The 26,616-nt window shown below is 49.1% G+C and overlaps 1 protein-coding gene across 3 annotated transcripts in view; it reads right to left on the bottom strand.

Annotated features, from left to right (window-relative positions):
- Positions 1-26,328, bottom strand: part of CAPN9 (calpain 9) — a 53,398-nt gene extending 27,070 nt beyond the window's left edge. For 2 of the 3 annotated variants that reach the window (XM_025400787.1, XM_025400788.1), the window contains exons 1-7: positions 26,003-26,328; positions 18,481-18,550; positions 14,253-14,371; positions 11,065-11,198; positions 6,181-6,349; positions 4,908-4,991; positions 2,069-2,154 (exon numbers count right to left, since the gene is read on the bottom strand). In XM_025400787.1, coding sequence (XP_025256572.1) covers positions 2,069-2,154; positions 4,908-4,991; positions 6,181-6,349; positions 11,065-11,198; positions 14,253-14,371; positions 18,481-18,550; positions 26,003-26,215 — 875 coding nt within the window. In that variant the 5' untranslated portion in view covers positions 26,216-26,328. The remainder of the gene's footprint in view (positions 1-2,068; positions 2,155-4,907; positions 4,992-6,180; positions 6,350-11,064; positions 11,199-14,252; positions 14,372-18,480; positions 18,551-26,002) is intronic. The other variant, XM_025400789.1, reaches the window with a different exon arrangement.
- Positions 26,329-26,616: the final 288 nt, after the last annotated feature.

The raw sequence follows: 26,616 nt of genomic DNA, 5'->3' as shown, positions 1-26,616 counted from the left end.
TGGATAAGCTGACACTTGGAAAGGTGATAATGCCTTACACTTGCCCATGCTTGATATTGTCTGTACTGGGCACCTTCTGTATGTGACCTCGCTAGCAAGCCAGGTGGGGTTCTGTGAGCTATGTGTGCCCATCCTGCAGACAAAAGGGCTCAGGTAGGCCCATGGACACATGCTCAGGGAAGAGTGGGGGTGGGAGTGGCTGCCCGTCACTCTCCAAACTCAGGATTTGTGACTCCAAGTTCATTGCATTTTCTGTGACCCCCATAGTCACCTCCAAATAGTTCAAAGTATGTCACCACTGTTGTGGTGCTACAGCCAATGTAGCAGCTCCCTCTCATCCTGTGATCTTGACTCAAAATCAGCGGAGTGCTCCAGAGATCCAAGGGGAGGATCAGCAGGGACCTGTCTCCAGGTGCTCGGGCCAGGATCAGAAGAGTGGAACTGGCAGCCATTATTTGCTTTTGGAGCCATTATCTTAAGTGGCTTACACCCAGGTAATTGGCCTGACAGGCTGGCCATGTGGCGCCTTCAACCCTACTCACATGTCGCCAGCAGCACAGCGAAGTCAGGGGGTCAGGATGGCTCCTGCCCCGTGCATCATCCATGGAGGCTGCATGAGTGGAAGACGAACTTCATTCCAGCCTTGGCTCCCAGTCAGAATGCACTTTCTTTATTTCTACCTCTGTGAGTCCCAGAAAATGGGAGAAACTGGCCCATTTTCCCTTTATAGGCTACTATCTCAAAGCTGAGGGGCACTGCACATCTTACAACATGATGTAGTCTCACTAATTTTGGTTTCAATATTTCTCTGTGCTTTCCTTTTCTGCCAGGAGAGGGAGGCCAATCTCTTCCCTCCTCAACCCATCTCAGCTCATCTCTGCCAATGCTTCTTGGTTCTCAGAAGGCGGCAGCCAAGGCCAGAGCAGAGGATGGTGGGATGAGAACCTCCACGGGGGCGATGACAGCCTGGAGAGCACACGCCTGTGTGCTCTGCCCTCACACTGGGGTCTGGCTTACAGAGCAGCAGCTGCACCATGCCTGGTGACCTGGTAGCTGTGTCTGGACTGAAGACAAACCCTGGCTCAGTTTTAACCAAGTTCTAGACTAGCTTCAGATTTCCCCAGAAGCTCAGGGGCCATCGGTGTGGCAAGAAAGGCCTTCAGGAGCCCAACAAGCAGAGGAGGAGCAATAGCTTCAGGCGGACCCTGCCACGCACCCACCCAAATATCCCTGGTTCCCAGTCACCTGGGCCGCTTCCCAAGGGACCAGAGCTGGGGGAGCTGTGGGGACACACACAGAAAAGGCAGACCTTTCTTGATAACTGGGAGACCAATACTCCAGTTAACAGCTCTGTAATAAATGAAAATCCAATTCCACTTCCTCTATTTTTTTCCTTTTTTTTTTTTTTTTTTTTTTTAAGAGATGGGGTCTTACTCTGTTGCCCATGCTGGAGTGCAGTGGCGCAATCATAGCTCACTGCAGCCTCAACCTCTCATACTCAAGTGATCCTTCTACCTTGGCTTCCTGATGTGTTGGGATTATAGGCACGAGCCACCACGCTCAGTCCCACTTCTATTTCTCTGCTGGCCTATTGGTCCTCTGCCATGGTTAGTGACCATCAGAGAGAATCCTATAGTTACACACTAGGTAATATTTCAGGGATTCCCATACTCTAAACACACACACACACACACACAAAAAAAACACACAGGCGCGCATGCACATGCACACTGCTTACTGGAGCTACTCACAACTACAGATAAAGCTTTTCACCATATCACTGGGTTATAAACATCACCATGGGAGGTAACACATTTATGTATTGACATAAATACAATTCATGAAAGTTAGAGTACTGCTGTAAGTCTTTCTTGAGAATCAAGCTTGATGCAAGGTGGGCCTGAGGGCTGAAAGGGGAGAAAGAAGGGGCACCCCAGAATCAGGACAGGACCCTGAGTCAGAGCCCAGGAGGGTGGTAGACAGGTCACTCCTTCACATGTCTGCACAAGCCAGCTCTGGCCCCACATGCCCCGGGAACCAGCCAGAGAGGCGGGATAGGGTGACTGACCTGTCGCTCCATGACCCGTTCCACTCAACCTGGCCCCAAGGGTTCCGGACTCGGATGAGCTCAATTCTCTGACCTCGGAAGTTTACCTAGAAGAGAAAAGCATGAGGGAAGTGTGAGATGATAAATATGGTGGACGTTTGGCCACATTCATCCATGAGCTCCAGGTGGACCAGCTCCATCCAGGACTGGTTGTTGAAAAGTCTCTTGCCTAAAACGCTGCTGAAGGTATGTAAAAGTTCGCCAGTTCTTAACCAGCCCTTGGAACCTTCTAATTCCTATTGAATAATTGCTACTATTGCCAAAGATACTATATTAGGCACCAAAATGCTTATGCCACATCTGGGAAGTAAAGTGGAATTGTAATTAACAAGAAATTAGTCCATGTGAATCTAGAAATGGATGGGTTTCTCTCTAGACTGGGATCTCCCTAGAGGCAGGAGCCAAGTCTTAGGCGTCTTCAACATCTAGTAGAGTGAATGGTAAAAAGTAGTCCTCAAAGATGCTCATGGAACTATTACTGAACTTTCTTCATCCTAGCATCCCATGCACAGATGAATGATAAGAAAATAAGCACATGCTGGGAATTTAAACACAACAATAAACAAAAAGAGCTTTTACATCTTCGAAACCCAATATTCTCCTTGTTTCAGGTATCTATGAGGATTCCTGCTGTTTACCTCAACCATCCTTGAGCCAGTGTACCCTCAGGCTCTGCCTGGGAGCAGGGACAAGGGTCAATGCATTTGAGAAGGGTTTTGGAGGAGAGAGAGTGAAAGTAAAAGACTTCTAGTTATCGACTAACCAGAAGCTGTAGCAGTCAGAACATTTTATCCTCATGCATTTGGCATAAATTATATTTTGGATGTATAAAAATTCAAGTAACATCAACTCTTCAGAGTCCAAGATGTGGCTTGTGGCTCACCATTTAAGGAGCTCATTTAATTTGAAAGGTTCAGGGCAGGTGAGTTCCTTGTAGGGGCAGAGGAAGCAAAATCAAGCAAACTAAGATGATGGGGGGTTTCTGTTGTTATGTGGAATACATAGAAGATCTAAGCTAGAAAATCACATGCCCACTTGAGTGACCGACCTGCAAGTCATGTATGGACGGGGAAGGAAGACAAAGGAACCAACACAAATAGCTAACATTCTAAAGAATCCCAAAGAGTCCAACTGCATCTCACACCTTGGCTCCAGTGAGGAGGAAGGACAGGGCCTCCTTTCTGTGTTCTTTACTGCCCATACATTCAGCGGATGTCATTCAACATGTGGGTGGCTACAGAAGACCAGGGGCACCTGTGCCTTTTGAGTGCTGGGTTTGAGACTGGTCCAGGGGAGGTATGGAGTGGGCAAGGCAGGCTTCTGGGCTTTGCTGAGCTTGAGTCTGGGAAAGTGATACCTTTGGCTTCGTGTCTTCCTCTTTCATCCTATTCTTTATTTCTCTTCCCCTTGTGCCCCTCAAGGATCTCTCCTCCTAACCAACCACTCCCTTGAAGTCAGGGTGGTGCTGTGTGGAGTCTGGGTGTTCTCAGGATCAGTTCCACCTGGGCTACAGCTACAGAGAATGGGATTTGTGGTGATTAATTTTATGTGTCAACTTGACTGGGCCATGGGGTGCCCAGATATTTGCTTCAAGGTTATTCTGGTTGTGTCTGCAAGGGTGCTTCTGGGTGACACGAGATTTAAGTTGATTGAGTAAAACAGATTGCCCTCCCTGGTATAGGTGGGCCTCATCTCATCTGTGAAGACCTGACTAGAACAAAAATGCAGAGGAAGGGGGAATTCCCTCTCTCTGCCTGGGTTCCTGAGCTGGGACATCAATCTCTCCTGCCCTCAGACTGGGACTTTTACCATTGGTGTTCCTGGTTGCTAGGCCTTCCTTTTAGACTCAGACCGGAACTATGCCACTGGCTTTCTTGGGCCTCCAGCTTGCAGACAGCAGATCACGGGACCTCTCACTCTTCACAGTTGCATGAGCCAACGCCTTACAATAAATCGTATTACTGTTGATCCTGGAACAATGTGGGGGGTTGGGGCGCCAACCCTCCTGCATTGTCAAAAAATCTCGTATTCCCTAAAACTTAACTCCAAATAGCCTACCATTGACCAGAAGTCTTATTGATAACATAAAGAACCAATTAACACATGTTCTATAATTATTTATATTGTATACTGTATTCTTACAATAAACAAGCCAGAGAAAAGAAGTGTTATCAAGAAAATCATAGGGAAGAGGAAATACATTTACTATTTATTAAGTGGAAGTGGATCGTTGTAAAGGTCTTCATCCTTATTATCTTCATATTGAGTAGGCTGAGGAGGAAGAGGAGGAGTTGGTCTTGCTGTCTCAGGGATGGCAGAAATTGAAGAAAATCCCCACATAGGTTCAAGCCTGTGTTGTTCAAGGGTCAACTGTGTGATGTAGATAGATAGATAGATAGATAGATAGATAGATAGATAGATAGATAGATAGATAGATAGATAGATAGATAGATATGTGTGTGTGCTTAATTGTATGTACGTATATTTGGTTCCATAGTGATTCTATTTCTCTGAAGAATCCTGATTAACACAGGACTGATGCAGAATTGGGAAAGAAAGGAAATTAAAAATAAACAAAGAACAGGCACTTCCACCTGCTAAACGAGTTTTGTGCTGCGGTGGAATCACACGGTTTCTCTCTTTCCTGGCTTGCCATTTTGAATTCCAGCCTGCCTCTTTAGGTGTCCCTGAAATGTCTGAAAGGCAGACATTTAAACTGCAACACACTGAATAAATGCCTAAGGGACTAGCATTATCATGCGTCTCCCCTCACCCTGCGGTTAGAATTCAAGTCACCTACCTGGTCAATTCCCGTTACACTGTAGGCGTGACCCTTAATAAGACCGAACGGCGTCCGGGCCTCAGATTCTGCAGCACTTCTGGTCTAAAACATGGCAAGAGCAGAGTCACACGCACCCTCTAAGTCAAGCCTCCCCTGCTGGATCAGACCCGGCTACAGGCCTGGCCTGGTCACAACCTCCAGCCCCTTCTGCTGCCCCAGGTGCAGGCCATGTGCGTGGGCTATGCATGGGACTCCCCTAGGATGTTTAGCAGTGAAATGCAGCAAGTTCCAGTCTCTTCCCAGGATGGGGAGGCGCTCGTTCCCAGTGTGGACTCCAGTGAACAGTTCACTATTGTGTCCCCAAACAGAACAACTTGTCACCTTCATGTAGTATAGTGTGAGAGAGAAGACACAATCACATACATCCCAGAGACGAAAAGAAGCATATAACAATAGGACACACAGCTCTGCGTCACAAACCTGAAAGTGCAGAGGAACTGGCTAATTCATTAGCGAAAAACAGACCCCATGGCTAATCTAAGAGGAAACAGAAAACTAGAACTGATTAAAAAAAAAAAAATACACAGTGTCATAGCAGTCCATAAAAAACAACAAAAAAATTTTAAAAAGATGAGATAAAATTATAAATGTGTGTGTTAAAATACCATTAGACTTCTATCTGCTATTTTTTCATAGTATATGAAATGAAAAAAAAAAACTTCAGAAAACTAGACAGAAAGATTGCATTTCAGTAAAATCAAACCAACTGACCTTGATGTTTGTGTGTGGACGTGTGTGCCTGTCTGTACGAGCAGAGAGAGAGCTGGGAAGGGTACAGGCCAGGTGATCCCAGTCCCAGGGTGGAGCTGGAGAACAGAGGCAGCTGAGAAACGGGTGGGAAAGAGGTAAAAATGCACCTGTATGGGTCTCAAGATTGTTCCATCTGATAACAGCAAGTACATCTTACCTTTGTCATTTGACAACCATTAAATAAAAACTTGTGTTTTATTTGTTATTTGTTTATTAGAGACAGGGTCTTGCTCTGTCACCCAGGCTGGAGAGCAGTGACACGATCATAGTTCACTGCAGCCTCAAACTCCTCGGCTCAAGGGATCCTCCTGCCTCAGACTCCAGACACACACCACCATGCCTGGTTAAAATTTGTGTTTTAATTAGCAGGAATAAACACTGCCCCCCAAGAGTTATGCCCCTTCTTAGGTGTGGCTGGGGTACCTGGTGCAGACTGCAGCCCCAGCATACTGCCTGGAATGGGAGCTCATGAGCGACTTACATCAATGAAGCAGCCCAGCAGGGAGCCTCTCTTCAAAGCCTTCTCTAGAATCTCATAGAAGTTCTCGGGGGCCTCTTTCATTTGGAAGGTCTCTGCCACACCCCCGGTGAAGTCTTCCATGGCCTCGATGGCGCTGCCTCCCTTCAGAGCTTCATAGCTCCCATTTAGCCTGCAAGGGTGGCAGGAGAGAGAGGAGACAGTCAGGGACCTAGGGAGGCCACCGGGGGCACCCTGCAGTCAGAGCTTTTCTAACTAAGCCAGAAGCATCTCCCAGGGTTTGTCCTGGCTGGGTGGTGTGGAAGGAAGATGGGAAGCAAGCATCAGGGTTTGCTTGGACCTTTGAGGAAGCCAAAGATCCTGAGCTTCCTGCAAGGGAGGCAGTGTGGTGTGGTGGTGTAGAGCAGCAGCCCTGGTGCCTGAGTGGCTGCAGGTTCAAATCCTAGTTCTACGACTTACCATCTGAATGACCAGGTCACTCAGTGCCTTAGTTTTCTTATATGCAAAATGAGGGAGAGTTGTGCTCTCCCTTTTAGGACTGCTGTGAGGTTCAAATGCTGTGTTTCACTCTGCAGTCTCCCATGGAATGGAGCAGGGCCTGACTATGTGGACAGAGAGAGGTCCTTTCTCTTCTCTGGTCTCATATACCCCTAACCATTTTCTTTCATAGTCATCTCTTTTATTCATAGGCATTTTACATGTAAGTGCTCTGCTTGATTGTTAAATAAGCTTTTCGATGTAGAATTTTAGAATCTGGTGGGAGGTGATTGAATTAGGGAGGTGGGTCTTTCCTGCACTGTTCTTGTGATAGTGAATGAGTCTCATCAGATCTGATGGTTTTAAAAACGGCAATTTCCCTGCCCAAGCCCTCTTTGCCTGCCACCTTCCACGTAAGATGTGACTTGCTCCTCCTTGCCTTCTGCCATGATTGTGAATCCTTCCCAGCCACGTGGAACTGTGAATCCAATTGAACATCTTTCTTTTGTAAATTGCCCAGTCTTGGGTATGTTTTTATCAGTAGTGTAAAAACAGACTTAATAATTAACAGCTTATTTGGGCTCCCTTAGTTTCTACCTAATGTCTTTTTTCTGTTCCAGAATCCCACTCAGGACCCCACATTGCACTGAGTCCTCACGTATCCTCAGGCTTTTCGTGGCTGTGACAGTTTCTAAGACTGTCCTTGTTTTTGATGACCTTGACGGTTTTGAGGAGTCCTGGGCAGGCAAACTGCAGGATTAGAATTTGTCTAATGTTTTTTCTCGTGATAAGACTAGGGCTATTAAAGAAATGATAAATGCTTAAGGTGATGAGTGTCTCAATTACCCTGATTTGATAATCACACATTGTGCGCTTGTAATCAGAATATCAAATGTGCACCATCAATATGTACGCTATTACGCATCCATAAAAATAAAAAATGAAAAGTTTTTAAAAACTAAAAAAAATAGCTGGGTGTGGTGGTTGGTGCCTGTAATCCCAGCATTTTCGGAGGCTGAGGCAGGAGAATCACTTGAGTCCAGGAGTTCCAGGCTGCAGTGAGCTATTACGGTGCCGCTGCACTCTAGCCTGGGTGAGAGAGCAAGATGCTGTCTCTAAAAAGAAGTTAATAATAATTTTTTTTAAAAAAGAGTAGAGCTATTGGTTAGTGGAAGGAAGACCAGAGAGGTAAAGCTCCCTTCTCATCTCATCATATCAAGGGCACCTGCTGTCCACATGCCTTACCACGGCTGATGCTGGCCTTGATCACCTGGCTAAGGTAGTGTTAGTCAGGTTTCTCCACTGGAAAGTTGCTCCTTCTCTCCCCTTTCCATACTGAACTCTTTGGAAGGAATCATTATGTGCAGCCCGCATGAAAAAATTAGGGAGTTATGCTCCACCTCTCAAGGATGGAATATAAACATAATCTTTTGGAATTATTCTACACAGGATATTTGTTCCTTCTTCCGCATTTATTTATACGATCATTTACTCAAAGTAGTATGGACCCATTGATATTTATTTTCTACTTGGGTTTATTTTGTGTTTTTTTTGTTTTGTTTTGTTTTTGTTTTTGAGATGGAGTCTTGCTCTGTTGCCCAGGCTGGAGTGCAATGGCGTGATCTTGGCTTACTGCAACCTCCACCTCCTGGGTTCAAGTGGTTCTCCTGTCTCAGCCTCCCAAGTAGCTGGGATTACGGGCGCCCACCACCATGCCCGGCTAATTAGTGTATTTTTAGTAGAAACGGAGTTTCACCATGTTGGCCAGGCTGGTCTTGAACTCCTGACCTCAGGAGATCCACCTACCTCGGCCTCCCAAAGTGCTGGGATTACAGGTGTGAGCCACGGCACCCGGCCTCTACTTGGGTTCATAATCCAGTACTGCTTTGTCTGTTTTGTTGGTTGAATTCTTCTAGCTTTGGCTGTTTGGAGCTCCTTCAGCATGCTCTTGTGTCCTTTTGGCATAGCCTTATTTGTGTGTGTGTGTGTGTCTTGCATGTATTCTCACTTTCTGGGACTATAAGATGACCTAGGCTCATTTTACATATGTATGCATGTATGTATGTATGTGTGTATATATATGTATGTATGTGTGTATGCCCCAGTCCTAGAATTTGTCTTATCTCCAAGAAGCTCTAGTTCCTTTGATTGAAGAATGATCTTAGAAACCAAGACTTGAGACATAGGTGTGCTTGTTGCTACAGGATTGTCATTGCTTCTAGCTCCTCTCACTGACAAAGCAAGGAAATATATATGTGTATGATAACCCAAGTATAGATCAATATATATGTGTATGATAACCCATGTATAGATCCATGTATCTCTACGTAACCATCTCTATTAAGCTATATCTAAGTTAATTCTGGACTCTCCAACTCTAATCTGCATGGATCATTCTGGCCTCCTCCCCTTGCCTATCTGTAACCTCTCAATCCAATAGAGAGAAACTCGGTTCCTGCCGTCTGCCCTCCATTCACTCGATTGTTCAACTCAGTATGTGTGTATAATTAGATCAATTTTTCATTTGTATTCCTTTGAGAAACCACTTTAGCAACTAGAGCACAGCACTCACGTACAATTTCTTTTCCTTTTAATCTTACAGATTCCACTAATTTCCAAAGTTACTTAGGTCAGCACCTTTCTTTCCAACCCCTTAGGTGAGGTTATTTCATACATTTGAAATTGGCTTTCATAGTTAGGGAGGCCAAGAAATCTCACAATCTGCCATTTGCAAACTGGGGAACCAGGAAAGCTGGTGGTATCATTCAGTTTGAGTCTGAAGGCCTGAGAATCAGGGGGTTGATGATGTAGTCCAAGTTTGAGTACAAAGGTTTGAGAACCAGGAGCTCCAATGTCCGAGGGCAGGGGCAGGGGAATATGGATGTCCCAGCTGAAGTGGGGGAGGGAATTCACCCTTCCTTTGTCTTTTTCTTTTATTTGGATCTTTAACAATTTGAATAATGCTCATCCACATTGGCGGCAGCAATCTTCTTTACTCAGTCTACAGATTCAAAAGCTATTTTCTCCAGAAACATCCTCACAGAAACAGCCAGAAATAATGCTTCACCAGCTATCTGGGCATCCCTTAGCCCAATCAAGTTGACACATAAAACTAACCATAACACCATCTATACATCTTTTTTTTTTTTTTTTTTTTTTTTTGTGAACTGTTCTGCCAACCATTTTTGGCCTTTTTAAAGGACCCTAATAAACCTTTTTTATGTTTAGAAACTAGATGATGCACAGTTTCTGTTGCCTTGCTTGCGTCCTGTTGTGTGGGGCACTCACCAGAGGGCAGAGCTGGGCTTGGATTCCACCCACTGGACTCAGAAACAGTGCCCTGTGTCCCCTTAGGCCTGTCTAGTGGCACTGATGGTGTTTGCACAGACCTGGGCGGGACAGAGGGCAAGCGTGGGCATCTTTGGTTCTTCTTTGATGGTTTTAATTCTGTCCTGCTGAATTCAGGATTAATTTAACCACAGTATGCCTTCATTCTATTTTTGCCACTTTCATGCCCCACTTGGAGGTAGAAGCAAGACCATCCTTGCTTCTGTCTCTGGGGATAGGATTCTCATGGCTTGAAGATCCAGGCTGAACCTGAAAGTGGCTCCCAGGAGCTCTGCCATCATCTGTGGATCGAATTCAGGCTGCTGTGGCCTTTCACTAACAAGCTAGTGGGCTGCAAATTGACAGCCTGAGGAAACTGAGGCCATTTGGCTGGTGATTAAAAATGAATGTCTTGGTTCCACTTATATGAGGTTCCTAGACTAGTCAAATCATAAAAGCAGAAAGTAGAGTGGTGTAGCCAGGGGCTGGGGGAAGGGAGGAATAGGAAGTTATTGGTTTATAGGGACAAAATTTCAGTTTTGCAAGATGAAAAAGTTCTGGAGATAGATGGTGGTGATGGCTGCACAACAACGTGGATGTACTTAACGCCACTGAACTGCACACTTAAAAATGGTAAAATTTATGTCACATACATTTTATCACAATTTTTTAAAAATAAAAAAGAAGCATCCTGTAGGATGGACAATCGATGTCTCTATATCCATGTGGGTGACAGCCCAGATGTTTGAGCCATGCCAGTGTCTGAGAGAAGTCTGGAGCACTAAGTGCTGTCGGCACAGCCAGAATTCCCCTCCGCTTGCCTTCCCAGCTCTTCCAAAGGTCAGATTCACGACCCAGGGAGACAAAGGGTCATGAATGTAGCCACCGTTCCCAAAGATGGGCACATCTAGGCCATGACAGGAAACCCACCTCCATCCCCTCTTGAGCCCTGAGAAGGTTGGGTCCTGCCGAGCCTCACCTGCAAACCCAGAGCCCTGTTTTTTTCCCAGCCCTTAGATGCCCAAAGGCCAGTGGAGAGACTCCTGTCGGGAGGCTGCCCGAGCTGGAGAAGCTGTCACTCACTTGGCGTAGGCTTTTTCCAGCAAGGCGCTCCAGAACTCATTGTGGTCAGCAGAGTGGAGGAAAACCAAGCGGTCCCTGAAGGTGGGCAGGCGGTCATCGATCACCACATCCAGCCACTCACTGTGCTGCCAGAACTGTTGCCCAGGAAAAAGACAGAAATGATGGGAGTCAGCTACATGGGAGCTCCAGGCCCTGTTTGTAAATGTTGATCCTGTTGCTTTTTTCCCCTCTGACCAAGATACCCATAGACAGCTTTGAAAATCACACACAGGTTCCATGGTAGGGCATCTGGGCTTCGTCCGCTAAGTTACAAGCTGAGCATTGTACCCAGTACCAACCACTGACATCAGTTCAAAGACTCAAGGTCAACCCATCAAGGCTGTGGGCGAGGGGAAGGCAGAACAGGAGTCACAAGTAGACACTCTACGGTGCTCTGAATTAGTTTTTCTTCTTCACAAGAAAGTTGTTTTTGTGGGGGAGGGAGAATGTATTGTGGTGTTTGAGTTTGCTGTTTTGCAGCCCAGTTCTCCATTATTCTCTCCCACCCAGTTTCAGGGTCTAGCTCCAATTTGCCTTAAACTTGCTTCCTCCTTACCCATAAGTGGAGCCCCTAAGATTGATTTGTTGGCCATTCACACAGGAGACAGGTGGACTCAGTATCTCCTGTGTGCCAGGTGAGGAGGCGTGAGGAGAATGTGGCTGTATGTGAATGCATATGTGTGCACACATGTGTATACACGAGCATGCAGGCAGGCATGACAGGTATGTGCACTCTTTGTAGTTTATTTATACATTGCATGTGTGCAAGCATGTTTGCTCACATGTGTGCAAGTGTGTGCATGCAAGCACATGCATGTTTGCGCGTGTGTATGTATGCACACATGTGTTTGCAAGTGGTTCTACACATGTGTGTGCTTGAGCACATGTATGCATGTGTGTGAGCTTGTGTGTGGTCTGCTGGGAACAGGAAGGAAGGTTGGAACGAGTCAAGGACCATGTGTAGTTTCTCTGTGTATCCTGCAGTGACCCACCTCCTCCCTGTTCCTTCTGGTTCAGTTGGCCTGAAAGCAATCCTAAGGTAACTTCTAAGAGTAAGAAGATAGAGGTTGAAAGAGGAGGGTAGGCACAGTGCTTTTGGGAGCCATTTATTTACAGCTTTGCTGTGTCATCCTGAGCATCTTGCTGCATCAGTGATTCAATCCCAATCAGAAGAGTTGGCCACGGTGTGGCTGAGGGTGTGTGTGTGTGTGTGTGTGTGTGTGTGTGTGTGTGTGTTTTAAGGAAGATTCCTGTCACCTGCTCCAGCTGGACCTCCCCTCCGGGGCTTCCCGCTCTTGGGGCTATCCACAGCTTCAGGTGGGACTGAGGCACAGTTGGGTTAGGTGTTTAAAGTCCAGGCCTGGGCCCTGGGCTTCCTGAGCAGGGGAGGGGTGGGAAGGAGCCTCAGTGCTGGCTTTCCTTGCAGAGGGGCTGGCTCAGGAGGCCTGAGTCAAGAGAGATGTATCCACCAGCCCCGAGAGCTCCGCTAACTTCCTAGCACCCACACACCTGTACTGTGGCTGAGGGGTGGAAGAGGAGTGTGAAGGAGGTGGATTTATTTCCAGTGCTCTGCTTCCTAGGAGGCCAAGGAGGGGAGCGGGCAGAGTATGGTTATTGTGGGACTGACAGGCACCAACAGGTTCATTCCTCCCCACCACCTGATCCCTGGCAGCACAAAAGGATGCTGGATCCCAAACCCCCGAGTTAGAGGTCTGGCTTGGCTACTTATTGTTTTGTAACCCTGGATCAACCACTTCCACTCCCTGGGACTCAGTGTCCTTGGGGGTCAATGAAAGGACTGGGTCAGGGGATTGCCAAGGCTCCTCCCAGCTGTGACATTTAAGGGACAAGAACACTGGTCCCTTGGGAGCCCAAGATCAGATGGCAATGGTTCCGGTTTAGAGGCAGTAGTTCCGCTGGATTTTCTGAGCTTAACCACCCCCAACACTGCCACTCTGGTGTGCTCAAGAGGACTGGAGAAAGACCAGCTCCTGGGGGTGCCATCAAGCCAAGACTGTGGTCTCAGCAGAAGTCACAGGAGGGGAGGGGAGACAGCCAGGCGGTGGCAGGTCTGTGAGAGAGCAGGGGTAGAGTTTCCCTGGGACCCAAAGTGTCTCTGTCCACCTCCCCCCACCCCCCACCCCCGACCCCTGCCGGCGCAGGCCCGACCCCTGGGAATTGCATGCTCCTGAGCGACACGTGGTCGGCTCGCTGTCTGTGCCTTTGAAATGCTTCTGTGCCATTGGTGACAGGGCTTGAGAGTACCTCTGTTTATCAGAATGCAGGCCTCAGGGACAGAAGAAACGGGCTGGCCCTGAGTGGTGGCCTGTGAGTCAGGAGAAGGTGACACTGTCTGGGGTGCAAGGTCAAGGAATGCCTACTTGGTGCCTGGCTCTGTGCCAGCTCCTATGTGTGATGCCATTTAGCTCTACGGGCAGCCTGCGGGGAACAGTCAGTCTCTCCTTTCTTCAGATGAGTGTAGAAAGGCTTAGTGTCACTAAGAAAACTGCCTGAGGTCACCCACCTGAGTAAGTACAAGGGGCAAGTTTCAGTATCTGGTCGAACCCTATATAAGGACAAGGGTAGAGGAGAGCGTGGAGAGATAGAAAGTGGAGGTGAAGGAGCAGGAAACCATCTCCGGGGGGCAAGCCTCACCCAATGTGCCCCTCGGTTGAGGGTCTGCGGGTCACACGGGACTCCAGCAGATGCTGTCTGTATTTTTCTCAGTTTTTATTTGTTAAAATCCCTCGAGATGTCCAAATTCACATTTCTTCCATAAGGAGAACCTCTGTGTTTATGAGAAATCAACCAGTTTCCTGGAGGCATAATCAGTTTAGTCAATTTGTGCTTAAAGCACAGGAAATTCCAAATAATAAAACCCTTAACATATGGACCCCAGATCTGCCAAAACATCACTTACAGTTTTACATGTATGTTCCATAAGGATTTGCCGTGCAATGCCGTTAATGTTCTTCGGAGGCATTTAGCTGTTATTCCGTGATAAAATGTGGCTTCAGCATGGTTTAGGGCCATATGTCACACAGATCTGATGACATTTTTTTCCAGGGTTACTAGACAGTGTGAAAATGCACCTGGCATCATGCTGGACCCCAGAGAGGTAAACCCACTTGCCAAGAGCTCCCTCTTACCTGGAAATGGAATATCCCGGCATAACCAGGGCCAAAGCTTTGGTCCTGGGGGATGACTCTGGCCAGCGCTTTTTGATTAAGCGTAAGGGAGGCGATGGCGGCTAATAGCCAGCAGTCTCCTGCAAAATGAAAGCCATAAATCACAATTTTCATTGCTATTTCATAGCAAATAGGAAAACTCGGTGTCAGAAGGGGACATGAGGAGTTTCAGATGTGGCCACATCTTTTCTACCTGTTTAAAAATAGACAGGACACCAACAAATACCTGTCTCCTCCCCTTCTGCCTCCCTTGCCTGCTCTTCTCTTGCCCAGTCTATCATAAACAGCGGTTGCCTTCTTGGCACTGTTATAGGATATGCTTACTTGGGTTTGAGACATATGGCTGCATGATGCCTCAGCTCTGTGAATTCCAGCAACTCCCTTTCCAGAGGACTGAGGCTGCATACATCAGTGTCAGCATGGGCTGGGCGAGCAGACATTTCATAACTGCCGCCCAAGTAGTGAGGCAGTACTGGGGAGGGTGGTTAGAAATCGCCTCTGCAGCCCCAACCCAGACTCAGCTTAATTACACAGATAGTGGTATGTCCGTGGTGGCTCCATTTGCTTTAAATTACCTTGCATTTTCAAGATTTATTGACTGACCTGCTGAACTTCCCAGCTGTGTCTTTATGTTAACACACATCTGGAGGAAAACTAAAAAGTGAAGTCAAACATCAAACCCTATTTTATCTATGCTATCTGTGCTGTACCAGACTCCTGGATGCATTCCTTTGCCCACACTGAGCGTGGGCTGTGTCTGCTGTGTGCCTGACAGTGTCTCAGATGTTGTCCGTGTAAGCAGATATCTGGGAAGATCCATTTATCCAAATCAGCTTTATCCAGATTCATTTGTTTTCAGTAGACAACACCAATGTCATCGGAACCTAAGAGCCCATCACACTCAGCTTGGCAGTTTCTGAGTTCACATTTCTGGAAAGCACCATGTACCACTGGGCTTAGGACATTGTAATATGGCCCTTTCTGGCTGTTTACACAGGCAAGAGAGACTCGCCAGGGCCGAACATCGGGAAAGCTACTTCCGAATCGCCCTGGTTCTGGCTTTCTGGGAGATGTCACCAGCAGAGTACAAGCCACCCCCAGCCTTAGCTGGGGCATAGAAGGATTGGTTTCTAATGCATCTGTTGGTCTGCTTTGGGAGATGCCACTAGAAAGTGACATGACTGGAGCCTGCAGGATCATTTGTTCAGCAAACTTTACCAAGTGCCTCTAGGGTGGCAGACCTTGTGCCATGCAGAAGATACAAAGATAAGGAGAGACTTGGTGTCTGCTTTCAGCTTCAGGGCGGGGGCCAGCAGGAGTCTGATAGAGTAACCTCTGCTGTGGGCTGACCTTTCCCAGTTCTCCACCCAGTTTCAGCTTTGCCCAGTTGAGGAAAATGAGTGTTTCCTGGCCTGAGAACTCAACACCTCACATGTATTCAGCCAGAAATGCCCTGAGCTTTTCAGGGGGAGATTGAGAAGCCAATGTTATTTATGCAATTTAAAAGAGAGACAAAAACTCCACAACAAAACAAGATTGCTTTTTCCTCTCTTGGGCCTGGGCAGATGGATGGGGCTGGCCACCCAGCTGTGCCTGGGAGAAGTGCCCTCTGCGGGTCAGTGTGTTGCTCGGCTGTCTGGGTGGTGCAGAGCAGAGGGCACTATGGGAGGAGCAGGCTGGAGTGAAGTGGCACCATCTTGGCTCAATGCAGGGGAGAACCCTGTGCCTCTCGGGTTCTCAGGGACCCCATACTGCGGTTGCTCTCCTGATCCAGCAACCCAACCTCCCTCTTGCCATGCTCCATCCCCTCACACTCACCCAGCTCCCCTCTACCTCCGCCGGCAGATAACAGCATGCCTTGATGCTATTCTAGGTGTGTTCTAATTCTTTTTTTTTTTTTTTTTTTTTGATAGAGATGTGGTCTTGCTATGTTGCCCAGGCTAGTCTAAAACTCCTGGGCTCAAGAGATCTTCCCACCTCAGCCTCCCAAAGCACTGGGATTACAGGTGTGAACACTGCACCCGGCCAGATGTTCTAGTTCTTATTGTGGGTGGCAAAAGATCACGGCTGTTCATTTTCTTTTATTCTTTATAACGTATATATGCCATGGACAGTACTTTGGGTGTAGTAAGTGTTTCAAAATAATATTTAGAATCAACTATCCACTAAGGTAAAATATAAGGTTGTAACTCCAAATATATGTTTATGCCAACGTGACAAACCAAAACTTTGAAAAACAAGGAGCCAGGAGAATGATTTTCTATTAGATAGCAATGGAGGACTACGGGGTCGAGGAGAAGGGAGGCAGAACAGGAGTGGGAGAGGTAGGTAGTGTCAGGGACGATCTCCTGGAGAAGGACCACCTGAACATAAACATTGTGAAAAGTCTACATTGTATCTAGAATATGGCACACATGGGGGATTGGTTCCAGGACCCCGGTGTATACCAAAATATGTGCATACTCAAGTCCCACAGTAAGCCCTGTGGAATCTGCCCATCAAGTCAGCCCTCTGTGTATGCGGGTTTCAAACCCTGGAATAGTATATTTCCTTCCTTCCTTCCTCTTTTCCTCACTCCCTCCCTCCCTGCCTCTCCCTTCCTTCTGTCCTTCCTTTTTTTCCTTTTTGTTTGTTTGAGACAGTGTCTTAGTCTGTTGTCCAGGCTGGAGTGTGGTAGCACGATCTCAGCTCACTGCAGCCTCAACTTCCCAGGCTCAAGGAATCCTCCCACCTCAGCCTCCCAAGTAGCTGGGACTATGGTCACGCACCACCAAGCCTGGCTAATTTTTCCATTTTAATTTTTAGTAGAGATGAGGCCTCACTATGTTGCCCAGACTGGTTTTGAACTGCTGGGCTCAAGCGATTCTCCTGCCTCAGCCTCCCAAAGTGCTGAGATTACAGGTGTTAGCCATCACACTCGGCCTGGAATATTATATTTTCTATCTGTGTTTGGTTGAAAAAAATCCACTTAGAAGTGGTACTGCACAGTTCAAACTCAAGTTGTTAAAGGCTCAACTGTAATTCTGTCTGTCATCCACCATCTATCTATACCTATCCATCCATGTATTTACCCACCTACCTTCCTATCATTATTTACTATCATCTATCTATTATTATCTATTTATTTTGTACGGTCTATCAGTCAATCAATCAACCTATCAATCTTTTTATCTATCTAATTATGCACCCATTTTCTACCTATCATCTATTTCTTATCTATGTTTCTATCTATCCATCTGCTTCTCTCTCTCTCAATTGTCTCTCTGTCTAGCTAATTAACTATTATCAGTCTAGGTTTGTGACTTTGGATCTTGTGTTTAGGATAGCTCAGTTGCTCAGCCTGGAGGTTCCAGCATGGCCTTTCTTAACCAATAGACCACAGTGGCAACCTCAGCTATAATTAAGTCAGGGTCCACACAAGCTTGCAGTGGTTTACTCTCTCGGCTGATTTCACTGGTGTTTTTTAAAAGAAAGTCTCTCTCTCTCTCTCTCTCTCTCTCTCTCTCTCTCTCTTGCTCTTTCATAGATAGACTAAAGGTAAACCCAGCCCATTTGGATTAAATCCTAAAATGCAAGACCCAATTTGAGTGACTTGAGGCGCACTCAGGTCCATTGCAGGAGGCAGACTGGATTGCTGGGGAGCGGCTCCCCAGGGTGTGCTCCTCAAGAGGCAGTGTGTATAATGGTTAGCAGCAAGGGCTCTACTGCTGGAAGGTCTGGGTTCACATCCTGATTGCCTGTCTGCCACCTCTGTGACCTTGGACAAGTTACTGAGCCTTCCTCAGCCTCCGTTTTCTCATCTGTGACGTTAGGAGGGTGGGTTGGGAAGATGGAATGAGGCCATGTGTGCTAGGGAGAGTGCCTGGCAGGTGACTGAGTTCATGTGTGCAGGTGTTAGCTACCGTGGTGGTGTAGGAGAGCCCGACCAATGCTGCTGGGTGTCACTCTCCTCTGGAAACTCTGGGGCTGTGAGCCCCACATCACAGGCACGTCTGACTCTAGAGGAACAGGGGTACAGGGGCTTGAGGCCACTGGACTCCATTCAGAGGGAACGAGGAAGCAGAGGCTGAAGCAGTGTTGTTCCCCCAACCCCGTGCCTCTTGGGTCCTCAGGGACCCCATGCTGCAGTTGCTCACCTGTCCCAGCCACCCAACCTCCCTCTCGCCATGCTCCATCCACTCACACTCACCAAGCTCTCCCTGGCAGATATCAGTCCTGGTGGCTCCTCCAAGAATGAATTCCGGGTTTTTCACGATTTCCTGAAGGAATGAGAGTGTTATTAGACTGAGACCTGCCATACTGCAAGCCACCATGAAAGGCGGGCTCAGGGTCTCTGCTTTCTTGGTGCAGAGGGCTTTTGTCATGCTTGATTCTTTTCCCTGAGGAGGGTCACGGGAATGGAAAAGGCTGCCACCTCTCTATGCTCTGGACAAGCCTGGGCTCATCTTTGGTAATCTCCTCCCCTGGGGAGTCCTGCCTACTGAGCAGCACTCAGCACCAACCACTAGCCCAAGAGACTCAGGCCACACCTGGCCACAAAGTGGGACATCAGCCACACGCTGAGGATTCCTGTGCTCACTCAGGCACTGGGCTAGGAGTCCAGGGCTACCCCAGCTGTGAGCTCTGTGACCTCTGTGGGCTTCAACGAGCTGAGTAATGCATGCACCACAGGCTGGGGCCTTGGACTAAACACACTCCCCACCCACCCAGCTTCTCCAGTTTTTAATTTAATCCTTCCCCGCCAGTGGATTCCAAATATATATAGGTTTAGAGACAGAGTCTTGCTCTATCACCCAGGCTGGAGTGCAGTAACGTGATCATAGCTCATTACAGCCTTGACCTTCTGGGCTCAATCAATCCTCCCACCTCAGCCTCCCAAGTAACTGGGACTACAGGCATGAGTCACCACGCCCAGTTAATTTATAATTTTTTTTTTTTTGTAGAGATGGGGGTCTCGCTATGTTGCCCAGGCTGGTCTCAAACTCCTGGCCTCAAGTGATCCTCTTGCCTTGGCATCCCAAGGTATTAAGGTAACAGACACATGCCACCCTGCCCAGTGTTTCTTTTTTTTAGATATGCAGTTAGGTGAAATTATATGTATCTATACCATATAAAGAGAGATATCCACGCATCTCTCATATGGTTTCACCGAAGTGGATTATATATACATATATATATTATTCTATATTGCACATAAGCACATACATTATATTAATCTAATCGTTAATACATATTAATATATACATATACAATATGGAGGGATATTTCATGAACAAAAAAGGGTAGAAAATAATCTTACGAAATGCATATATTTTTCCACCATTTGGGTTGCTGGGCTTCATTCCTGGCATTGGATGGCAGCAAAGAGAGAGGGAAAGCCCCCGCCCTCTTGGAGGTGCCCTGGATGCGGTGGACCGTGCTCGCGGAAGCCCCGCCCCTCCCATCTCCTGCCCCGCCCCTCCCCCAGCCGGCCTCAGGCCTGGCCTCACCCATGGTGCCCACTGTGCCTGCAGCTGCCACCACCTCCCAGAAGTGGTTGTTTTGTTCAGGAGAGTTTTGCAAATTGCATCTGAGGAGGAGACAAACCATAAACCAGGAGAGAAAAGAGCGAGGATGGAGAGGGAAGGGGTGGGATGGGGCAAGGCTAGCTACCGCAGTCTGCAGGGGAGGCGTCTCTAGGGGAAGCAGAGGAGCACAGACCTAAACAAAGGGAAGGAGGGAGGAAGCCGGGCCGGTCCCGGAAGAGGAAACAGCCAATCCTGTGACAGCGAGGCACGTTCTGGCTCACCCTGCAGGTGTGGTGAGTTAACTGGGCCGGGGCCTGCAGAGGAGTGAAGGATTTTTCCCCCCTCTCCCCACTTTTCCAGGCACCAGGACTGAGGAGGGGCCTGGGCTGGAGGTGGAAGGTTCCAGCAGTGTCTGGGCGGACGCCGCGTGGGGAGCTCAAGCTGCGCCACTTTCCCCGAGAGACCTCTACTTTGAATTGTCTTCCTCAGGCTTCTCAGGACCCTGCTTCTCCTCTGATCTTGTGTCCCTAAGAATCACAGGCAGGATAGAAATTTCTCTGAAGTCAAGGGAATTATCAGGACCAAGAGCAGAAGCTTCAAGTGCTGGTGCTCTCTCTGCATCTCCCAGGATGTGACAGCCTGGAGGAGTGACAGACACCAGGGGTGCCTGCCCAGGGAGAGCTATGTGCGGCATTAGTGTCTAGAATATTCAAGAAAGCTTGGCCGGGAGAATTTCTGAAAAACACGGTGTGTTTTTAGATGCACCAGGCCCAGCAGAAGTAAGGACCTCCTAAATGCTGGCCTCTCCTCTGCCAGGTCTCACACGTCTTTGCATTCCCACCCCCAGCTCCAGGTAGCCTTGGAGCCTTTTCATTAAATGACTCTGATCTCCACGGTGGCTGGAAAGGGAGTGAAGGTGGGGGGCAGCGCTCAGTTCTGGGGTCCTGGTAGACCTCTCTCATCTGTAGGAGGTACACTGCTGTTCTTCCTCCTGCACCTCAGCTAGCGCAGGAGTTTGCGGGTGGCTCTGAGCTGAGCCCATAAGGACAATGCAAACCAGGACCATGTTAGTGGGCCTCAGTAGAGTCCTAGCAATAGCCTGCCCCACTCAGCAGTGGGTCTCAGGGTGGACCATTTAACTTCTCACGGCTGCATCCTCATCTGTCGCCAGCTTAGACATTCTGGACTTGTTGCAGAATGTGCCTGCCCAAAGGGAACCCCAGGATTCCCCCAAGCCCTCCCTGTCTTGATTGCCCAGTCCCTGCCAGGGGATTGCCCTGGCGAGCAATGCCCCCACTGCCACTGCTACTCACTCCTCAAGTGGACATAAAATGGACTCCAAAAGCCACAGATGCCTGCCCAGCAGGCTGTACCGGCTCCTGGGGCAGGGCTGTTCCCGGATGCCCGCCTCCTTCCCATCCTTCCTGTCCCTCCCCTCCCCCAGCCTTCTGCAGGCCTGGCCCAGCCAACCGCACCAACTGTGCCTGCAGCTGCTGCCGCCTCCAGCTCCTGTCTTGCAATTGGTTGTTTTGTTCAGGAGAGGTTTGTTTTTGTTTTTGTTTTAAACCAAATCGCACCCAACGAGGAGAAAAATACAAAAGGAGAAAACTCAGAAACTCTCTCCAAGTAAACACAAATTAGTCATCGGGTATAAACTGGGGAGCTGACTGGATGTGTGACCGATTCCTCTGCGGGTCACTGTTTCTGGGAATTGGTGTGCACCCGGGCCAGTCGCAGGGGGTTCTGCGGACGCATGTGTGGAACGGCAGCTAGGCCGTGGGCCTGGGAGTGGTGTGTATGTAACGGCCCACATGCCCACATGTGCGAGGTGCCTGTGACTTGCCTTGGTGTGTGTGCCCAGGTGGGGTACACGTCTGTGCCTGTGCATGCTCCACATGTGTGCTGGTTGCCTGTGCACTGGGGAGCATTGTCTACGCGTGAGTGTCCTGCACGTGCATGTCGATCCTGGATGTACATTTGTTCCTGTGAAATGTTGTTTGGGAGGCCATGAGAATGGGGTTACCTGAAGTTACAGTCCTATTATAGGACGATCATAGGTGTCTCAATTGCAGGGGCCTTGACAAACCTGAAGTGAGCCCAGACTGCTGCCTGGAGATGCCTGAATCCCTGAGGGAGGCACGCAGACCCCTCCCTCGCCCTCCCCCGCCCCACTGCCCTACCACCAGGTGGTTTTCCTGGAGCACTAAGGGCCGGTCACCCTGGAATGTTTGCTTTCAGGGACTGTTCTGTTTACTTTGTACATCATCGCGGCTCAGCTGAAGACACAGACTTTCCTCTATTAAGCACACTGAATAATTTACAAAGGGAAAAGCCTTTCTTTCTTTCTTTCCTTCCTTCCTTCCTTTCCTTTCCTTTCCTTTCTTCCTTTCTTTTTTCTCTTTCTTTCTCCTTCCTTCCTCCCTTCCTCCCTTCCTCCCTTCCCTTCCTTCCCTTTCTCTCTCTCTCTCTTCCTCTCCTCTCTTTTTCTCTTTCTTTCTCTCTTTCTTTTTCATTCATCCTTTCTTTCACATGGCCTTCCAGTGAAGAAAAGCCACATTTCTAGCAAGGTCTGGAGATGCCAGACGCTGCTGTTCATAGCTGTCTGCTCATCCCTGTCATGTGCCTGGCACTATGGAGGCCATGGGGCCTTTGGGGCTGTCCCAGAACAACTGACAACCCCTCCTGGGGGTCAGGGGAGCAGCACAGGGAACAGCAAGCCCACCGTGCAGGAGAGGCTGTGGTCACGTCCCACGCTGTGCACAGATCTGCCAGGGGGTTGTTCACACGGGCTAGAGGGGTGTGGGCACTTTCAGGGAGGTGTCCTGGATTTACACTGAGAATTGGGAGAGGAATTGCCTGGCCAAAAACAGATGGGTACAGACAAGGAGAGCTGGACTGCATGGTGGCTGCTCCCCATCAGGCTGGGAGATCCCACCCGATACTCCCTCCTCTTCTTTCTGTGCACCCGCTTACACTCAGGTACACAGCTCCTTGCATGAGACCTGGGGGTGATGTCACCTTCTCTCCAGGTTGAGCCTATCACCTCTCTGCCTCCCAGCCCCTCCCGGCCAGTTCCCTGAGTCACCCCCTCAGTGCACTCCTTGCCCTGGGCTCCCTGGAGGGCAAGCCTGGCTGTCCACTGCCCTCCAATGTCCCCTTGGCTTTGTGCTCTGCCCACCCTCCCCAAGCACAGCTGTGTTTGACAAGAAGGTGGTGCTGGGGAGGAGGGCCCTCAGCCCCACGGTCCCACGGGCTGCTGAGACATGCACCGCGTAGTGCTGAGCCCCACTGCAAACGATGCCCAAGCCACAGAGGTCTGCAGGGAACTTGGTAACGCTTGTGATTTCCCTATGGCCCGCTGCCCCCGACCCCCTGTGACTCATGCTGCAGAGAGAATCTCCATGCTCATCCTCAGCCCTTTTGCTCCTGATTTTACAGAAATCTGTAAGATACAACGTAAAGCCCCTAACTCCCCTAATTAAGAAACAGATAGGGGTGCGGGAATGAGGACCAGACCAAAGGGACAATCTCAGTTGCAGACAAAGGAAAAGGCAGAACAGATTCTGAAAATGAGTCCGTGGGAACAACGGCAACATAGTAGACCTGGGTTAAGATCAGGAAAGGGTCTGCCCTGGGTGGAGACAGTGGGATGAGGAAGGGACAGAGGGCTGGTACAGGGGCATGGGCTGGGTGGCAGGTCAGGGTGCATCTTGGCAGGCGCTTGTGTGTATCAAGGGCCCTGGCCTATGAATGAAGGCCTCACCCAGCATTTGGGGCAATGCCAGAGGAGATAACACTAAGGAAGACAGCCCCTTGGAGCGGAGATCTGGGACTCTAGAGTCACTGGGCAGGCCTTGGTGGCCCTGGTCCCAGGAGGGGAGACTCTAAAGGGGGAGACAAAGATGCCGTCCATGCTGGCTTGTGTGCCCAGCTTTTATCTTGGAGAATTCTAACTTTAACAAAAAGGAGGTGAGTTGCAGAGTACAGATTATACTTTAAACTAGGTGACATCAAGACAGACTTCGAGGATGGGGACCCTCCTAGAGTTAGGAGGCAGTGGTGTTAGGTTGCAATGACAGCAGTAGAAATAACAAGGACTGGCACTGATTCTTTACACACCAGGCTCTTTGCTAAGTGTGCTACTCATGCTAACGCAGCTGACCCTCATGAGGACCCCGTAAGTTGCGTTATTGTCCCCATTTTAAGGAAGAGAAAAAGTGCTTCCAACTTTTTCATATCAAGCGCCTGTAGAGAACATGAACATTTATACAACACCCTGGATCAAACAGAAAGAGCTGCTGCTTCCAGTCAGGGGCTCTGCTCACCGGGAGCCCAGGAAATCAGTTTCTCTGGAACTCTATTTCTCAGGACTCCTGACATCAACTGCAGGGAAATTTCCGCCCATAGTTAAAAATGCACCCATAGCCTGCAGCCTGGGCAGCTGCCCACGCGCCCATTTGTTCATGTGTTGAGGCCAGAAATAAGCCCAGGGAGACCTAACAGTCACGGGCAGAGGGTCAGAGGTCACTGTTTTATGTCTTGTAACTTCTGCTTTTTTATTTTGGAAATGTCCTTTTTCTTACTTAGCAAAGCATGATCTACTAATCCTGTCTGTAAAGTGCAACCCCACATGATCTGCCAGTGCCCTGACCTCACACTGCAATTGGCCATACGCAGAGAACCAAAACCAATCACAGCGTGGCTTTGGGTTGTGGTGTGGTGAGGAAGGTGCCTGGGAGCTTTCACTCCAACTCTGATAGGGCCACTGAATGCTCACTGTGATTTCCTCACGAACATGGCACCTTGTGGGATCAACTACCCGGCGGGTGAAGATCAAGGCACCTGTGTGCCTATGCCTGCAGTCACTCCGCCACCCCTGCCCCACACATATGTATATGCATATCCACGCACGTGTGCACACAGTCACACACATGCACACACAGTCAAATTCCTACACACACAAGTGCATGCACACACACGCACCCCACACTGCCTACCGCAGGAAACAACAATAAAACGCTTACCACTTCGGAAACAGCCGCTTAGGTTTACCTTGGCCCTGCCCATGAAGAGCCCAGAGGTTTTGTGAATGTGCATTAAAAAAAACCTTAAATCATCAACATTATTTTAATGTTGGGAGATAGAGAGGAGGTAGTTATGGTGAGTCCTCTGCTACTCATATGTAAGATGAGACTCAGAGCTCATCATCATAATGATAATAATAGTATCAGTGATAGTAATAATGTGACAATAGCTGTAATGTACTGGAAACCTTCTGTGTGCTAGACATTGGCCTGCGTTAGTCATTACTGTTTCCATTTTACAGGTGAGGAGACTGGGGCTCAGGGAAATTAAGTGATATGACTATATGCATAAGACAAATTGGCAGGATAAGACGGGCACTCAGGATCTCACCTGTAGGACCAGCATCGCTTGTACTGCCCCTCCTTGCCCAAAAGCCACCTGACCCCACGGTAGCCACTCCCAGGCCCGTACCCACCCGGAGGGAATGGAAGCCAGCCCAGCTGGCGCCGGGTCAGAGGTAGAGCCCTGACTAATCCAGCACCGCAAATATTGACATGGTGTTTCAGGCACAAGCTGGCACCTCTTGGGACCCAGTGACCAGCTAGTACCTCTTGGGGAGACACCTCCAGACTGTCAGAGGTGGGGCACTGTTCACCCTGATCTCTGGGAATGGGGGATGCATGATTCTGGGGAGAAGATTCCTGCTTCCCTTGTATTCCATCTGTCACACAGTTGCTGAGACCTTGCTGAGCTAAACATCCATCCACACTGAGCACCCTCAGCTCTGGGCCAGAAGCCACAGAGCACTGTACATACGTGATCTCAGTGTTACCACACACACAGGGTGGGGGCCTGTCCTTGTGAATAAGGTTTCGATTCGTGCCTATCACCTGCTGACAAGACCCGCTCTGACTCCAGGTCCTCAGCCTCGGTGGGAGTCAGAGAGCTTGAGGCAGGGGAGGGAGTACAGCCAGATACCCCAGGCCCCCACCGCAGAGTATCCCAGGCCTGTATATCATTTTCTGCCTCCAAACTTCGAAGCTTTCCACAGTAGACTGGGGTGACGCACCTCAGTTGCACTGAGCGTAGCCGGCCCCTCCCAGCTCCCGTTTCCACTTCCTGCGCGAGCTTCTGAGCCTCAGCGTCATCTGTGCTCCTTCCCCTGCTCGCCCCACTCACCCCTGGTCGTTTCCACACAAAGGGGACCTGCGGCCTCTCGCTGTAGAACAGGGAGGAATTGCTGGCTGGAAAGTCTGCATCCTCAAAAAGGGTGCCTCTCTGCAGGCACTCCTGCCTCAGTTGCTCAAAGCTCTGGCCTGAGGAGTGGGTGGTCCGGGCGTCCTTGGGAACCGGGTGTGCCTGGGGCCCTGGGGCCCGGTAGAGGTAAGGCATAGCTGCTCCCTGGAAGGCCGGCTTGGGCCCGGCAGTGGATGGAAAAGGAAGTGAAGGAGCGAGCTGTGTGTGCCGGTCAAGAAGGAACAGCTCAGAGGGCTCCTGGGCTGAGTGGCCCTCACCTCCACCTGTTTTCTGGGCACCTCCCTGTTAGACTGAGATGGGACACGCCCTGATGGAAAACAGCAGAGACAGCCCTCTGTCCACTCTGTGCTCCTGCAGACCCAGAGGCAGCTCTGGGGCCTGGCACGTTCCACTCAGAGGCGGCACCTCTGCGTAGTGCACTCAGGGGGCCTAGTGGGAGAGAGAGGATTGCTTCAGAAGGAAAAAGAGCAAGAAACCCAACCGGTCCAGGAGGTGGCTTTATGGAGAAGTGCACGGTGTGGCCTTGAGTCACATCT

This window comes from Theropithecus gelada, chromosome 1, assembly GCF_003255815.1.
Source record: "Theropithecus gelada isolate Dixy chromosome 1, Tgel_1.0, whole genome shotgun sequence".
Taxonomy (NCBI): domain Eukaryota; kingdom Metazoa; phylum Chordata; class Mammalia; order Primates; family Cercopithecidae; genus Theropithecus; species Theropithecus gelada.
This window is presented reverse-complemented; position numbering and strand designations above follow the sequence as displayed.